This window comes from Carassius carassius, chromosome 5, assembly GCF_963082965.1.
Source record: "Carassius carassius chromosome 5, fCarCar2.1, whole genome shotgun sequence".
NCBI classification, from domain to species: Eukaryota; Metazoa; Chordata; class Actinopteri; order Cypriniformes; family Cyprinidae; genus Carassius; species Carassius carassius.
This window is the reverse complement of record NC_081759.1, coordinates 9373458-9392070: the sequence shown is the minus strand read 5'-3', so window position 1 is coordinate 9392070 and position 18613 is coordinate 9373458. Positions and strand designations below refer to the sequence as shown.

The 18613-nt window shown below is 36.7% G+C and overlaps 1 protein-coding gene and 1 long non-coding RNA gene across 7 annotated transcripts in view; both read left to right on the top strand.

Moving 5' to 3' along the window:
• Nucleotides 1–18613, top strand: part of ank1a (ankyrin 1, erythrocytic a) — a 189115-nt gene that overhangs the window by 107737 nt on the left and 62765 nt on the right. For all 6 annotated transcript variants that reach the window (XM_059549699.1, XM_059549697.1, XM_059549701.1 and 3 more), the window contains 2 exons: nucleotides 13311–13412; nucleotides 16390–16488. In XM_059549699.1, coding sequence (XP_059405682.1) covers nucleotides 13311–13412; nucleotides 16390–16488 — 201 coding nt within the window. The remainder of the gene's footprint in view (nucleotides 1–13310; nucleotides 13413–16389; nucleotides 16489–18613) is intronic.
• Nucleotides 824–1606, top strand: LOC132140260 (uncharacterized). Its single transcript, XR_009433745.1, has 2 exons — nucleotides 824–1166; nucleotides 1318–1606. It is a non-coding gene; the product is annotated as an uncharacterized LOC132140260 (long non-coding RNA).

Genomic DNA, 18613 nt, shown 5'->3' with positions numbered 1-18613 from the left:
GTGCATTTAAATTCATATGAACTTTAAATCAAATCAAGTGCTTTACACTTGCTTTTCGTATGCTAGTCAACATATTAAATTAAGTGTACTACTGTACTTTCAAGTACTCAAAGATAATTAAGACATAATTAATTTTAAAATACTTTGACGAAAAACATTTTTATTTTACAATATTTCAAAGTGCGCATTCAAGTATACTTCTAAGTCAAAAACCTCACTGCTGATTTTTTTTATATTTAAAGAATATTGTGCTCAACATTCCTCTCTACAATTACTAAGACTCCTAATTCATTTGAAGTTTAGTTTGAATGAGAAATATAGGTAATAGAAATGCAAAATTTGCATGTGTAGAATCTAAAGACTGTTATAAAATGCACAAATATTGTGATAGATAGACGATAGATGGACAACCAGGAAATTAGTCAGCCAGATGAATTGATGGATGAGCAAATCCATGGATAGATTTCACAAGGACAGCTGAGGACGGACAAAAAGATAAAATTCAGGGAAGATTCAGAGAAGACATGGGTTTAAGCACACCAGGTTGGTCAAGTGATATTTGTATTGTCACACTAACTGCTAAGAAAAAGGCCTCTTATATTCGTTTTGTTTCATTTAGCATAGTGATGAACACAGAATGCATCAACTGACGAATACTTTATTGTGTGGTCTAGGCCAAACATAAGTATTCCTATATTATTATCTTTTTATGTCTAGAAACAAGACGGCTTTTCGATTTCAGGGTTAATATACTGTATGTGTTGAGGTTAGTGGCTTGAACATCATTTTTTTGCTCAGATTTTAGAGGTTGTTTTATGGTTTTAATTGAGTAAAAGGGCTACAATAAATAATGGTAATACTTGCACCAAGAGTAACAAAGTTGGCTGATCCAGGATCCACGTTCTACCTAAAATCCAACATCAAGGGAGCCAGATTAAGGAAGTCAACCATGATCAGGGAGTCAATGCCTCAGTCTTTAACATCCTATTATTTAACCCTGGTTTGAAATAGGCACCATTTGCCTTCCATGGACTGGATGCTTACTAACAGGATACTAGAAAGGGGTGGTTGCTATGCATGAAACTCCCATGACGTTTGTTTGTGCAATGGTTAAATTTTTTTCTGCTCTTATTCTGCAGAATCTCTCCCGGGGTAAGCTACTGTAGGTAATGAAGTTGTTGCTGTAGTTCAATGTTAAGGAGTATATGATGGTAGTTGTATTTTAGAACAGTATGTGGTAAAATGTCAAAACAAAGTAAACTGACAGCAGGACCAATGAGGATTTCATGCCTTTCTTGATTTTTTTTTTACTTTTAGCCTTGCTTAAACTTCAGGCTGGTTCCTCATCTGAACCCTTTACTGTCTTGGAATAGAAGACTATGTCCAGAACATGCCTCCTCTGAAGAGATGGATCAAGATGTCCTCATACCTGAAAGGAGCAAGTGCACTACATTTCCAACATTCTTGTCAACCCAAACCTTTCATGACTCCAAGTGGGCTCAAAATCTGGACGATATTCTGCTGTATACTTGTGTCCCAAAGATGGAAATGCCACTCATTTAAGAAACAGTGTATGAATATTGAATGGGGAGGACAGGTGGTGAAAGACACGTAGAAGAGGCCATCTACAGTATGTAAAAAAAAAAAAAAAAAAACCTCCTCAGGGGGTTTCGGTCAGGCTTGGAGTTTAGCTCCAAACGCAATTACACACACCTGAACCGAGGTAATCAAGGTCTTCAGGATTACTAAAACACTTCAAGGCAGGTATGTTGGGACAAGAACCTACAGGACCAGTATGGAAACCCCTGGGTTAGACTACCAACAGCTGATCGAGACACTCAGCTGAAGAAAGTGGAATATAGGAAACAAAAATGGTGATCTATAAGCTGAAAACGTGAAGATAGGATGTTTTTGAAGACATTAACTAGAAATGTACTTGTTTTTTGCAACTTTGAAGACACCAGACAATTCCAAGGAGGATTAAACTGATCAAATGTTGTATTCTGGATGTTTCCACCCAGCAAACTCCACCTAAGCTCTTTTGTATGGTCTTCCTAGCGTAAGGATGAACATGGAGGAAGTCTTATTAACAGTTTTTAACTCATTACCAGGACCTCAGAGCATGTTGAATTAGTGGCTGATGATTTCTATTCTTTAGCTTCATACTGTATGTAAGATAATTGTTCTCAACAGCAATTCAGAAAATTATCTAAACGTAAAAGAGATAACACCTTAGACTAGGGCTTAGCAGTAGTGTCTAGAAAGTTCTGACTCTGTACTGACTGCTCACTGCCAGAAATTTTTGTTTGCAAAATTGTACCTATAGAGGTAAAACAGCTTGTCACTGGGGTAGGACCTATAACTTTGTATCTTATCGGCCCCTAAAATCTGCATGTTTGTAGAAGTAAAATATATTCTTAAAGTACTGCTATGAACCTTGTAGGGGTAAATAAAGGTGTTTTCAAACTGTTGGTGTAAGTTACTGCTTTTTGGCATGTTTAGGGGAACTAAATTAGCTCATACCTCAGAGTAGGGTCTAAAACAGTTCAATGGGAATTAACAGTGACATAGTGTATGCTAATTTCAAATGCATACGAAAGGAATAAAGATGCTGCTGTCAGCCACTTCAGAGTTCCTGCTGTCAGTGCAAAAGCAAGCAGGAGAATGCCAGAGGGAGAAATTGGTTCTCTAGGAACAACCCTGCTGACAAGTTCCTAGAACTACACAGTGTGAATGGGCCTTATGTAATCCTTTTGAGGGTGCTGCCCCAGTGATGAGTTGTTGCTGAGATGTTGTTCCCTGTTGTTTTTGCACACTGAATGTTGATAGTATGTGGGATGCATATGACAGACCGTTGTCGAGTGTGGTGCCAAGGTTCTTGGCTTTATGTGGGGAAATGACTGTGTTGTCTATGACGAGGTCCTGGCAAGGATGTTTTGTGGCTAGGATGAACAGCAGAGTGGTTTTCAGTAAATTCCACTTCAGATGATGGGCATTTATCCATGCACAGATACATTTCCAGGTGATAACTTCACTTAGAGATTTTGTGTGAAGGCAGAGTACATTTGATCCAAGTCCTGGTGGAACACAAAGCTGGTATGGAGATGAAGCAGATCCTTTTCATGGTATCTGGTTAGTTCTGTTCTGAGCCTGTAATGTCTTCATCTGTAGTAAAAAGGAGGATTCACAGTGTTCAATGCTGCTGATAGATCTAGTAGAACGCATGACTGATGAGAGGTTTGTTTTGGCTGTATTAAGTACTTTATTCAGTGAGATTACTGAAAGCTTTAATGAAATTTCCCAAATAAGGTTCAAGTTAATTACTTGAATATGGATGATACAGGTAAAAATTCAATGTTCTACAAAGTCACTTTTATAGAAGTAGGCTACTTTCATGATTTGGGGACTGAATGGTACAACCGTCCATAAATTATATTACATTGCAGCTGGATTGCAGTCATTTCTGATATATAAATGTGAGGGTTGAAAATAACTAAATTTTTATTTATCATATTTTTATGATTATGCAACAATTTCTGATTGATAAGTTTAAAAGTGATGCACGTTAAGACATAATGGATAAGACAACAGAAGAACCAGTGAGATCAAAGAGTATTATTTCCACATTAATATGTAAGTATCTAGCATTGCAGTCAATTACTTGACAGGTATGATTTGAGATGAATTTGAAACAACAGATGAGGACAATGCTGCATCTATGTAGCACAGAATACTCATCGAGTTCTGCTTGCACTATAGTCACACTTAACAAATGAGGCGCCCTCTAGTGGCTGATACTACGAAGTCTTTATTCCATTTATTTATTTATTTTACCAATAATATGCTATGTGTCCTTTTGCCGTTGTATTAATATACAATTTAAGTAACAACAGTCTAATTACAAATTACATAATTTTCATTATGGAGTGAACGTGTATTTTAAGTTTTATTATGAAATAAATCTGGGATTCCGGGGCATTGCAGGTAAACAGGTTAGAAACTACAGTTACATGTGTACTTGCAATACCAAGATTTGTATTATAATATTCCCATAATTATGTGACAAATTAATTCAGTAATTTAGAATTAACTACTTATTACAAAACTTTATAATTAATCAGGCACAAATAGATACTTCAACCTACCCCATTACCAGTGTGAGTTTTAACACTAATAGAAAACAAAGACATGTTTACAAACTTAAATTAATGTATTGTGATAATTAAATGTACTTGATAAAAAATAGTTGTTATCCTAAAAACCCCATTGAAGGTAGTCTGATTCCATTCTTGTATAGCTCATTTCTGGTTGGTTAACTTTGCTGGTAATTTATACATAAATAATTAAGTATAACATTACATGTTTGGAATACTACACTTTATTAATTATAATTTGATTTATTAAAAAATGACAAAAAATAAATAAATTGAACAGGATGCAAGGAAGGGATGGGGCCTAAAAAAAAGTTAGCCACTGCACAGTGGGGATTGTGATTGAACTTCCGAAGTTCCTAGTATATATGTAAAATGTTATATAACAGTACATGGTTAATTTTGAAATTGCAAAAATTGCAAAAATTACATTTAACCTTTAAATTATCTAAGCAAATTAGTTTTTTAACAAAAAGTGATTGAAAGTGGTATCAAATATATTTGAACTTGGGGGGAAGATTATAGGGAAAATTGTAGTATTGATAGTTTGAAATATTTAATATTGTCTGTTTTCAATAGCATTGCGGTGTAAAGTACAGCACACACTGAAGTCGATTTCAAATCAAGCAGCTTTCTGTTGGTCAGGACAGCAAATTCAAGTGACTAAATTGATCCAAATGGGAACTCTTTTGTTCTCAGGTGAAACTATCGATTCCTATTGAAATGACTGGATTCTGAAGGCAACTGCAACTAAATATCATTAATATTTTGCTATTTATAGTACCACTTTATTTTAAGGTGTCCTTGTTACACGTAACATGTACTAAATATTATAATTACAATGAATTATGCATAATTACATACCCTTATTATCCTCAGTAACCCTAAACCGAACACTAATGCTAATCCTAACCCGAACCAAGTACATGTAGTTAATTAATATGACTTAGTACCTAAATGTATAATCACATTGTAAAAAGGACCCCCTTAAAATAAAATTTATACCAGCTTATTACAAAAAAAAAAAAATATGAGGGAAACAGTTTTTACTCAGAAATTGCCTGTATATTTCACAATCAAAAACACATTTAATGAAATGTGAAATTTAGAATTTGAAAGACTTGGGTAATATTTTCTTGTAAAACTTTTTTCTTGTTTACATACTTGCTTTATTAAATTAATCAACAACAACAGTGTATTAATGGGTCATAAAAATAACTGCAGAGTGAGAATAGCTCTTGTTATTTCTTTGAAAGAATTAAAGACGGGTCGGGTACTTTGAATCACCTCTTGTTTCCTGAGTTCCCTCAAAGGGCCGTGTGATTCACTGCCACTGCAATAAATCCCCTAGAGAGGGAACCACCATAGTAATCCCACTTCCTCCATGTCAAGCTGCTCACTAGAAAACTTTCCCATTATAATTGATAACCTGAGCTCTAGATGTAGTTTTGCTCCATCCGCTTCTGCAACGCACATTTTTTTGGATGCATACCATTGGCGTAGATGTGCTTTTCCCAGCATGGGCCTAGGAGAGAGAAGATGGAGGGGCCTTTTCAGGCTGGGAGTGACAGATCTTTTATTGAAAGAGACTGGGCCCCCTCACACACACACACACACACACCATGCCCTCCCCATCCATGTCTGGGCCATTGTCACCAGGCTTGGTACTCCTGAAGTACCCCCCACCCCAGCCCTCCAAGCGTCTTTGTCACTGTAAGTCCTTCTGCAGACTGAAACAGTGCCAAACCTCACAATCACATACACATACACACACACATACACATAATGTGTCCTTTTCCCAAAAGCTCATTCAGAAGGGCCCTTTGCTTGTCAGCATCAGACAGGTCTGCGCAGATCGAAAATACTTGACGGAATGGAAAAATGGGGAGAGAGACTTATGCCATTATCTAGTTTTGGGTAGAAGTGTGTGTGTGTCGATATTGACAGCATTCCTCTGGAGATAAACCCCTTTGGCCTCAAAGGCCCCAGCCCCACCCAGCTCCTCACAAGTGTGTATGTGTGCGTGCAGGGGGAACTAGACCCCTACACCCAGATAGTGTAACACTGGGAAGCAGTGAGGCAAAAGAACTAGAGAGAGAGAGAAAGAGAAAGGGTGTACCGGGATGCCAACCAAGACCATCATTTGTGGAGTAAGTACAACTTTCCTGCATTGATTCCTTTAACTTCTTTCTTGTTTTTGTTAGATGTTGCAAAATTGAACGTTGTGGAAACTTGCTCATGGTTCCAGTTGATTTTTTTTAATGCCCAAAAATACTCAATGCAAACAAGTTTTGAGGCCACTAAATATTTTCTTAATGCTATTTTGGGAACACTTTATTTTACAGTGTTACATGTATTTACTAGTAATAGAAATAAATTATACATAATCACAAGCAACTACAACTAAATAAAAACCTTATTACTAAACCTAACCATATGCAGTGGTAAATGCATGTAGTTACTTCATAATTACTCATTACTTGTTACAAATGTATCACTCATTACAAATGTATAATTACTTTGTAACAAGGACACTAAAATAAAGTCTAACAATTATTTAAATGTGTCCTTATTACACTGTAATTTCACACACATACAAAAAGTACTGAGTAATATTAATTAAAGTTAGAGTTTTCTTTAGTGTTAGTTGGGTCACATTTTATTTTAAGGTCAAATTCTCGCTATTAACGAAACATTAACTATAACTTTTGCCTCAATAAGCTCTTGATTTGCTGCTTATTATATAGTAAGGTAGTTATTAAATTCAGATATTGGGTAGGATTATGGATTAAAAATGCAGAATATATGCTTTATAACTACTAATAAACAGTCAATATGTTCAAAATAGGTATGCTAGTAAGCAACTAGTTAATAGTGAGAACTGGTCCCTATACTAAAGTGTTAACATTAGTTGCTTGAAATAATGCATAATTTACTGTTATTACTATAGTAAATACATGCAGCCTGTGCAATAAGACACATTAATATAGGCACATTGTTTACAAAAATGTGACTACATTTATAAAGCAGCCGTCAAGTCAGCTATATTTTAAAATTGCTTTGCCCTGTTCGTAGGATAATCTGGTCTTTGAATCCCAACCCAAACTATTATATGCAATCATATTTTCTGTAAATTTAAAATTTATTTTACTGTAGTCAAGAGAGAGAGGAAACTGCATTGTTGCAAAATGTTACCTCAAAAGATGCCATAAAGATTTTCTTTCTTTAAATACTGTGCAAGGAAGGTTAAAGCACTGGTGTAAAGAATATGCATAGGATTAAAAAAAAAGGACTAAGAATAATATTATTCACATTTATACATGATATTAAAAAAGTTAGAAGGTGGTAATGGACACTTTAACATTGTGCATTAATTTGTTTTGTGATCTGTGTAGCTTTGGAACAAACAAACATCTTTGCACTTGGCTTATAGATTGCTGAATAGGGCACAGGGAACCTCTAAAAGAGGAACTCACAGTCTCACCTTCGTTCTTACAAGAATAACAGGAAATTCACATCAGATATGTTCTTAGGTGCTGATTTCAATGGTCCTTCAAATATTTGCTAAATCTTAAACTAAGTGGTGTCCAGGGGCGGACTGGCCATCGGGAGCACCGGGACATTTCCCGGTGGCCTGACGGTCATTCTGTCCTGCCGGCTGCCGCTGTGCAGTCGATCAGACTGACGGGCAATAGGCTGTTATGCAACTGCGAATTAACTGACGGTCTTATGAGTCTACGAATCAGGCGATCTCGGAGTGAAAATGACACCATCACATGACCAAACATCAGCGAAGCACTGCCTAATTGGCTATATCCATCTTTTTATTACTTTTTATTACTCCATATCTTTTTTTTACTTTAATAAAGAATAATCTTTAATTTATAGTCCAAAATGCAATGCTGTTTTACATTTGATTACTTTAATTTCTGTACCTAAAAACTAATGCAAGACCTACCTAAAAAAAACCCTGAAAGTCAGTTTATTTTATTTGTATATTTACTCTATTGTATTTATTTGTGCTGTTGCTTGTAGTTAGAATATTCTTAATAATATGATAATATATATACATATTTTTTTTTTTAAAGTATAGTTTTTCCATAAACATAGCACATACAACGGTACCGAAACCGTGACTCTAAAACTGTGAAACAAACCGAACTGTGAAAAAGTTGAACTGTTCCACCCTAATATTTACACAATCATTTGGCAGACGGTAGCTTTCATTCAAAGCGACTTACAATAGATAAAATCTATTTAAAAATAAATAAATAAATAAATAATAATAATGACAAACTTTTTTTTTGTGCCAAAATTGACCAGAAATTGATTTTCCATTTCTAGCCTACAATATGTAGCCTAGTGTACAATGCTTATTTATTTTGAAGGTGACGAAGGAAGCAACAGTAGCACTAGTGCTGCTAGTGCTCCTGCTTTGAACAAGAGAGGGAGGACAGTTCAGCTTTTGAGTCAGAGCAGGAAACCTTCAAGTAAAGTTTAAGCTATAATCATCAGTAGCATGACTGTGATCATTGGGACATACAATTAATGGCTGCATACTTAAAATAAATTATTGAAAGTGCTTATTTCATATTGCAGAGAAACTCAATGTGCAGAGTGAGAGAGGGGGGGATTAAGGGAAAGATGATAGAGGCAGTGAATGTCTTGATACTTCTTGATACTTCATTTGATTATTTTGCCTTTGCACAGTCTAAGGATTTTGATTTATTTTTTAAGTATCACCCAATTCAAACAACTGAAAGAGCCAAAGAGTTTATCAGTCTGGTGGACACATGAATTGGGTGGTGGTGACTGCAGCAACAGAGGTGGCCTGGGGTGGAGTCAAATTCCCAGCCTGATTTACTGTCCCAGTCCGCCACTGGTGGTGTCTCCAAACAAATGCATTTTTTTTCTGAGCCATTTTGCAATTACTTTATTCAGCTGATGTCAAGGTGATTTTAGAGGATGTATAAAATTGATTCCCTTCAAGTTCACTACAGCTACAGTATACTTCCTCACACTATGCACAAAAATGTTGGACAACAACAACATGTACATTTGCCTATTTTTAATATTTAAAAATGTACAGCCTTTTTATTTTGTGAAATGCTTTCTTTGTAAAGTTTGTTTGTAATAATGATCTTTTGGTTTGATATTTTATCTAATATTTATCTGATATTGTATCTAATACAATGTGACTTACAGATTAGATGAATTTTAAATATACATTTTTTAGGAGCACTGTTATTTTATCGTGTCCTTCTCACTGAAACTACACAAAAAACGTACTCAGTTACTGTAATTAACGAAGTTTAGGGTTCGGATTTGCTTTAGAGTTTAGTTTGTTGAAATTATGCAGACTTTACTTTATCCAGCAGATTATAATTCTTTTAACATTCAGTTGCAAACATCGCTGCAAGCATACTTTTTATAACATTTGCACTTTTTATGTGTTCACCATCTTATTTAATGCAGGAATAGACAGTGAAACCTGTCTTTTTGTGTCCCCATGCATGCAATAATAGTTATGCATTTAGCATTTAGTTATGCATTTAGCAAATATCTTAGTATTTGAATATTTATGATGAGAGACCTCTCCACAGCAATGCATGCTCTTTAAATCAGTCCAAAACACACCAACATCACATTTGTTCATTTATGATCCCGAGCCCCAAATGCATCCAGTGCATCATCTGAACTTCTGATGTTGAGAAGGAAATGGTCACACAGGATTTAAGTATAGATTTATAATACTGTATATGGTGTACATGAACATAGCAGCGCATTAATGTGTGTGAGCTGAATTTTATGTTGTTGTGACGTATAATCCCATTCACTTTCCCTCTGTGGGAATTACGCATCACCACCGTGTCTCGTATGAGCGGCTGTTGTTTGCTGTGCAAGCACAGTTATTGTGATGGATCACATTCTCTCTGTGTGTTTGCCTTTATTTGTGTGTGTTTCTCAATAGAGGTGAATTTAAAGACTCCTTCGTCTCTCGGATGCAGTCATTAGCACACACACTGCAGTGTTGCGTCTGAGAGATGATGTCATCCTGTCTGCTGCAGTACTTCTTCTCTTAGAGAGCGGAGGAAAGCTGGGGCTGGGTCCGGCTGACGTGGTTATTTATATTTTTTCATATAATTTTATAAGGGTTTCTCTTTAACTGTTGCTTTAAATATCATTTGAGACTGTATAAGACAAAAATATAATTTTGTTTCTAATGTACTTCTTTCCTAATGTAATTTCCAAGAAATCCTATCAGTTCTGGGAGTCTGGTTTATGAATCATGCAATATTAATAATTTGAGTATGAGGAGGTTTATTTTATGTTTCATTCTTAATTTATGCTTTATTTTACCAAGGCAGTTGTCTTTTTGAACTGGAAGGGTCAAAACAGCATCTTTTGCCATATTTTGTTTCTTCGATTGACATGTAGTGGTACACTGCAAAGAGGTGTGGAGAATTTAGCAAGCCAGAGGCTAAGAATTAGGTGTGGTCTACATGTTCGCCTCCACTGCCTTATCTGCTGCAAACACACGCTCAAGTACAGTGACCTCACATTTTACACATGTAGGGGACTTCAAAACTGGTTACTCAATTCAGGGTTAAAAATGTATTACTTGAATAGGTAGTAATTACATAATATTTTGATTAAATACGTTATTTTTGTTCTATTGTTTTTATTTATTTAACATTTACATTGTTTTAAAATAGTTTTTAAAATATTGAAACATAAGACATTTTTTTATGATGCCGTCCCTTTTGCTTTGACTGTGCAAAATAGCATGTGGTGTTAGGATAAATAACTGTAAAAAAAAAAATAATAATAATAAGTGTGTATGTTTGTGTTTATGTGTGCATGTGCGTGAAAAAAATATGCAACAAAAAAAACACGCTCTCAAAACTTACACTCACTTCACACTCTTACTACATAGAGTGTCCCATGTCCAGCGAAATCCATGCTTTTTTATGATAGTGTACATTAATGGTTTAAAAGTTTGGGGTTGTTAAGATTTCTTTAGATTTTTGAATGGCTCTTTTTTACATTTATGCATTTAGAAACCGCTTTTATCCAAAGCGACTTCAGGCTAATTGTTTTACCAGTATGCTCACCAAGGCTGCATTTATTTAGTCAAAAATACAGTAATGTTGTAAAATGCTGTAATTTAAAATAACTATTTTCTACTTAAAATTCTACTTTAAAATGTAATATATTCATGTGATGCAAAGCTGAATTTTCAGAATCATTACTCTAGTCTTCAGTGTCACATGATGCTTCAGAAATCATTCTAATATGCTGATTTGTTGAAAACAGTTGTGCAGTTTTGCATTTTTGTGGAAACTGATACAGTTTGCTTTCAGGATTCTTGGATGAATGAAAAGTTCGAAATAACAGCATTTATTGGAAATAAAAATCTTTTAACATTATAAAAGTTTAATGTCACTTTTTATCAATTTAATTTATCCTTGCTGAATAAAATGTATTTATTTTTTATAAAAAAAAAAAAAAGAAAACATCTTGCTGACCCAAAACCCCTTTAGTATAGTATGTGAACTCTGACACAGCCAAAGAGATGGGGGAGAAAAATTATTCTCCTAATTCTTAGGAGGTCATAAGTCGTCCCCATGCCAACTCACACTTTGTGTGTGCTCATGTCTCCATGTACTTGTCAAGTATATTTGATCAGTGAACCAGCCCTGCTGCTCGTGAAGGTACATGTTCTCACACTCTCACACATTCCCACTGCCTCCACCACAGCAACAACACAACAGATACAATCAACTTATACTGATTTAAAAGAAACATCTCAGTCTTAAGGATGTGGAAACCTGTTCCAATGCACTTAAAGCACAGAAGCAATTGAATCCAGATGTGGGATTAAAATCTAAGGGAGCTGCTCTGGATTTATGTATTGTATATAAAGTGGCTTTTTAGAAATAATTTGATATTTGGCTGAAAGTGTGAAAACCTCTCTACACTGAGTGTGTTTTTCAGAAACCATTGTATGGTTCAATTCTCACTGAGTTGACAGTTTATGCCAAATGTTTTTAACAAGATTTTGAAGATGCACTTCTGAAAAGAGAGAGAGAGAAAAAAAACTCACTGCTTTTTAGTGAAAGACCTTTTCTATATTTAGATGAATGTGATAAAGTTAGGAAGATCACAGCAATAGAAATCGAAAAAAAATCATCTTTCACTTTTCTCTTTCTGTCTTTGTACTTTGGTTTTAATGAGAATCGGTTGATTTGAACAAATTAGTTTTAACTGTCGATAAAATATGAATGAACTTTTTCCAGTCTTTTTGCTTTCTAGCCACTGCTCACTGTAAAAAAAATAAAAACCTCTCCAACTCAAACATTTCTAGTGAATTTTTCAAAAGGCCTAATAGAATTTATTAAATTAAATTCACACTAATTCAATTTGGCCAATTGAAACATTTAGATATGATCACCAATTCAGTCAAATTCAGTAAGGCCAACTGAAAAATTTAGATGTGATCAGTCAATAGAAACATTTTAGTTGGCAGGGTCTGATTTTTTTTTTTTAGAGTGAGATCCTTTTTATTCTTTCTTTTTGCAGTTTTATATAGTCAGTGTCTGTTCTTTGAGGTAATTTGACTGTTTGTGTTCCTAAAAGTGACAAAATACACAGTGCACATTTGTGTACATTTGTCCTTTTCATCCAGGAAAAAATTAATTGAACATCGTAGAAGGAAATAGTAAATACATTTCAAGGGACCTTTAACAATGTGTTATCTTTGTACTCAGATGTGTCTGTGTTTGCATGCTATAAATATTTATGAACTATATATTTAATGTTGAAAAATTGTTCATTCATTTGTTTTAATTTTCAGTGTTTTAAGTTTTTGCCCCGTTTTGTTGTTTTTGCTGTTGTTATATTACTTCAATGTCAGTCTTTTAAAAAAAGAAGAAAAAAGAAAGAAAAAAGTATACTGCTATTAACCAAACATTTTGTCACATTTGTTATCTTTTTTAACACTCTTCACATGTGATATTCTATGAAGTTACAAGTCTATTAAATACAGATGGCTGGCAAAAAGCTAATATTTCTCACGATGCAATTAAGTCGTGAAAAATTCTAACTCTTATTTTAAAAATTCTATCCTCCTGTATTACTTCCTGTATTTTTTCTCAGGCGGATGCTGCCACCAGTTTCCTCCGTGCAGCTCGCTCAGGTAATCTGGAAAAGGCTCTAGACCACATCAAGAATGGCATCGACATCAACACTGCCAATCAGGTAAGACTTTCTCAGGAATAAACATGTCTTATTGAGTCAAAGCCAGGCTTTATTCAGAGGTGAAATGTCTGTTTGTAGAAGTCAGTCTTTTTATAGATATATCTTGAGAGATGCTGTAGAAGACAAAATGTGCTCTTTCTAGTTTCTAGATACATCTAGAGCACACAGGGCCAGATCATATGGGGCCACTTTACACACTTCATTATTTCTGTGATGCAACAACAATCTTTAAAAGGTGTCCAAAAGGGGATTTTCTCAGAAATGCCATTGTACATCCGTTTGTGGTTCCCCAAAGAACATTTTCACTTTTTTATTGTGAAGAATATTTTTAATAACCTTTTTCACTATAAACAACCTTTTTGAAAGGAAAGCTTCCACACCCTTAAAGGTTTCAAAAATTTGGTTCCTTTTGGTTCTCCAAATTTTTGCTTCCTTAAAGAACCTTTCAGTGATCCATTCTTAAAATAACAATTTTTCCTTAGTGTGAAGAACATTTTAAAAGCCTTTTCTATTATAAAAACCTTTTGTATGGTGGAAAGCTTCCACGGATGTTAAAGGTTCTTCATGGAAGCATCAATGCCAAGGTCCTTTATTTTTAAGAGGGTACAGAAGATCTGCTGAACAGAAGGACCACCTATAATGGGAAGAAGGTCCGTATTTTCCTGGATTTTGCTCCAGCGATGGTAAGGCGCTGGGCAGAGAGAAACTGCTTGGTACTGAACGCTATTCCCGGCCAACCTACGAGTGCTTTTCAACGCCACAAAAACAGTTGATGCCATCAATGCTATTCTCGGGTGATGAAGATCAGGAGAGATATTCACAATTAGTTTTTAAGAGTTCTCCTAAAAAGCAGTAGAATTTAACAATCCTGAACTTTTCACAGATTTAGGAGCCGGTTCTAGGACTGACATGCCTATTTTTTTTAAGAGTTTCTCCTAAATCTGGTGATATAGGAGCTACTTTTAACCTTACAATGTTTATGAGTACAGCTCAAGGAGAGCAGTTAAGTGTTAATTGGTAATTGTTGTTCTTTGATGAACATGTTTGGTTCAACTTAAATGTCATGCCATCTAAGAGTATGCAAACATAGTGCAAGCCTGATGGTTTCACCTGATATCTGTGTTAAAGTATACTTTACCTTAGTGGACCTCTGGGGAAAAATGGGGAAAATAATTCTGTGTTTCTGTGCCTGACATGTGCACAGACTTTATTGTGTGTGCAGTAGACGCAATCAAGTCCACTTCTTTTCACTTTAGCCTATTTGTACAATTACATTTTCTGCTGTGTGGTGGGCCTGAATGCATCAGAACAGCAGCAGTATTTGAAATGATAATGCCCTTTGATTAATGACTGCATGTTTTGTGAAGACTTCAGCACTTTATTCCATTTAGTCGTCATACTGAAGCAAACATGTGAACAGGTCCACAGAGCTCTCTGGAGAGTGACCATGACTACATGCACTTCTGAGCTCTTTCAAAAACCTGCTACAAAACCCTTGAGCGAGGTGTACACGTGTAGACTGTCCTGCAAAAACAATATTTTCTTAGTATTATTGTCTTAGTATTATTGGCTTAAATTAAATTATCTATACCTTCTGAAAACAAGATATACTTACTTGACAAAAAGAACTGTGTGAGATATAAAAACTTGTGTTTGGTGAATATATCAGTCTCATGTAATGCTGTCATATTTTTTAGCAAAAATATATTTAAAAAAAACTATTTGTCAATTCAGAAAACAAACAGAACATTGATATGTATACCTATACTTTCTATATTCTCTGTCTTAATATATTGTCCATTGAATAAAGGATGCATTTATCTTTTTATATACTGATAAAGAAAATATTTTTGTTTGGATATTTGCATTAGTAGAACACTAGCATTCTGCTTAAAACTACTGTGTTCTTGCTTTTTTTTCTTCAAAAATATTATATAATGCAGTATTCAAGATACACTACAGCTGTTACTTTAGTATTATTATTGGTATTACAATAGTATACTATTATGGTTTTTATTAGTATTTAGAATTAGCTTTACAATTTTAAATTGTAGAAATTTTATTTGCTTACTTCATTATTATTATTATTATTAAGTATTACTATTTAGGCTTAACATTTTTTAATTAAAAAAAATTGTTTTAGTTCAGTTTACTTTTTTTAATCTCCAATTAACAATTTTTGTGCAATTTTACGTTCTAATTTTATTTTGACATTAGTTTTTCACCTAATTTATATTTAATTATATTTCAGCTGTATGTACCAACCAAGAGAGCAGAAGCTGTTCTGTCAGTGTTTAATATATTGATTTACATCACAGGAAACTACAGTAGCAAGTGAAATCAGACACATACTGTTAATGTCTATTAACTATTTACTGACTAATATAAAAAACACATATTTCAGTGTCTTTATGTGTATGACTGGCCGTATAAGGTATGCAAGTGGATCGATCATCACACCTTTCCCAATGACAGAAACCCAGAGTTTGACATCTCCTCATGATACAACATCTGTTGTATGATATTCTGATGCTGCTTTATAACTGTTTGGAATTTCATCATCCATCCATTCTTTTACTTTTGTTCCTTCGTTTCTTTCTTTGAGTCACATTGAGATGGGGTGAGTGGTCTCTTCACTCAGAGGGGATAATATCAGCAATGTGAGAAAGGTCCAACCTCACATGTCCTGTGAGGCTGAAGGAAGGCTGTGTGAGGTTAGACCTATCCCACATGGCCCGTATTCTTCCCAGCAGAGAGACCACCGGCCTGCCATCAATCTAAATCACCACCACCACTATCATCATCATCATTGGTTGATGTTATCTGATGAAGCTTCTGTGAAAGGCGGAGTGATCTACAAACCTCTCACATCCCCTTTTAAGTCTCTTTCTGACATTACAAGACTGTACTGACGATTTGGTTTGAGATCAGATCATCTTCAGAGTCAGTTTGCTCTGATGTCTCTTTCCCTTTACAGAATGGACTCAACGGGCTGCACTTGGCCTCGAAAGAAGGCCATGTTAAAATGGTGCTGGAACTACTGCACCAAGGTATTGTTCTTGAGACGTCCACAAAGGTAAGAGTTAGAGCTACATTGGCCATGAAAACTATTTGAATGTTAAATAAATAAATAAAATTTCAGAATTCTATAAATACATTTTCAGAATTGTTTCACATTTACATTTAACTAACTGGTCTGAAGGTGAAGTCAGTCCCCCTCAATTATGTGCAAGTATCATAGCAGAGTAACCATAATATATATTCATCACATTGAGTTTGAACATGTTCATCTGTTATATATTTCCCTAATCCTTTAGAATATTGTGCTTGTGCTGTTTTTCCACTTGATGTTTTAACACGTTTCAATAATTTGTTAACATTAGTTTACTAGTTACCTTACACTGACCGGCCTAAAGAACTAAAGAAAAAATACTGTTAAAGCATTTATTAATCTTAATGTTGATTTCAGCATGTACTAAAATGTTTTTAAAATCAAATGTTGTAACTGTTAATATTTTGTAATAACCCTGAGCTAACGGGAGCAATTGTATTTTTATTAACCAACATTATTCCCTTTCAGTCGGTCACTCTCGAAGCCACGTCGGTGACCGATGAATATGGGATATCGCTTCGATAGACCAATCTACTTCGAGTGTAAACTAAACGAGCCAATGCGCATTGGCATGCAATTATTGCATCCAGCTGCCGCTGATCACTGCGTCAGTATAAGAAGGCAGCAGGTGCAATGCATTCCAGCTTTTCGCTTCAGAGCCGAGTGTTAGTATCGCTCTGCTCAACTGTGTCTGCTGTGAACTACGAGTTTAGCACGCTCTCGGAAGCGTCGTGTGTTGGCGAGACACCGCTTCAGCGGCGGTCGTTCCTGTGTCGAGTGGATTGCACACTTCAGGCTGCACTACCCCTGTCGTGTTGCAAGCGGCCAAGTCCCCTGTGCGCCTCAGCACTAAAAGAGCATTTCCTAAAGAGCAAATTTCTCTAAAAGAGCTTCACGGGTGCCCCTGCATCCGCCCCCGCTCACACGCCACATCTGCAGCAGCCTCCAAGTGGTGCCGTGGAGCTGGGCGCAGGCAGGCTTCCCCTCCCGTCCCGGCCCCCGTCAAACTTGGCGGTGAGCAGAAGAGCAAGAGGCCCCGGGACGGGTGACCCAGAGAGAGGTAGCTGCTTTCTGGGGGATGGTGAAGGCACCTCTCCCTCCCCTGGAGGAGGGCCAGGCGGAGAATCTGGAAATCTCGACAGGAGAGCAGTTTTCTCCCTCTCTGGGTCCCAGGAGGGCACGGAGAGTTGCGGACGGCCAAGCTCCAAGCTCACTCATCCTCCTCCGTCGCCAGATGGCAGCAGAGCAGGCAGCAGCGCAGTTCGAGAGCGTCAACAAAGGCCCTACTCATGCACCCTCTGCCAACCCGTGGAACCAGGTGAGCCCTGCACCCCACACTCGCACCACACTCCGGCCTGCTCACAAGCCGCCCGAGTTGGGTCCCTGTGTTCCACCTCGCTGCCCCACTGCGGGTATGGCTGTGGTTCTGCTGGTCCCGCTTGTACGGTTTTTAAGCGCCTGGTCAGCGCTACCCAGCCTGTCTCGCTGGCTTCTGCGAACCATCAGCCTTGGCTATGCGATTCAGATCGCCCGGCATCCCCCAAGCTCTGCGGTGTCCGCTTCACTACAGTGAAAGCGTCCGATCCCCCTGTCTTGCGGGAAGAGATCGCAGTCCTACTGGCGAAGGACGCGATAGAGCCGGTCCCTCCAGCCGATATGAGGACGGGGTTTTACAGCCCATACTTCATTGTGCCCAAGAAAGGCGGTGGGTTACGACCGATCTTGGATCTGCGAGTTTTGAATCGGGCCCTCCATCAGCTACCGTTCAAAATGTTGACACAGAAACGCATTTTCGGGTGCGTCCGTCCCCAAGATTGGTTTGCAGTGATCGACCTGAAGGATGTGTACTTTCATGTGTCCATCCTTCCATGCCACAGACCTTTTCGTGTAGAGCCGGTATCCTCCTGTGTTCTCACCTCAAACGGGTAGTGGCACTGAGAGGCCCTGGTTAGTGTCAGCTTGCTTAAACTGCTCCATAGTGTCCGTACTGTAGACCCTGTTGAGATCCTCCATCACCCTAAGCAGCTGGACGCGGCGGAACGTCCGGCGCCTGGCCTTCATGATGTATCCATGAGAACCATGGAAGGGT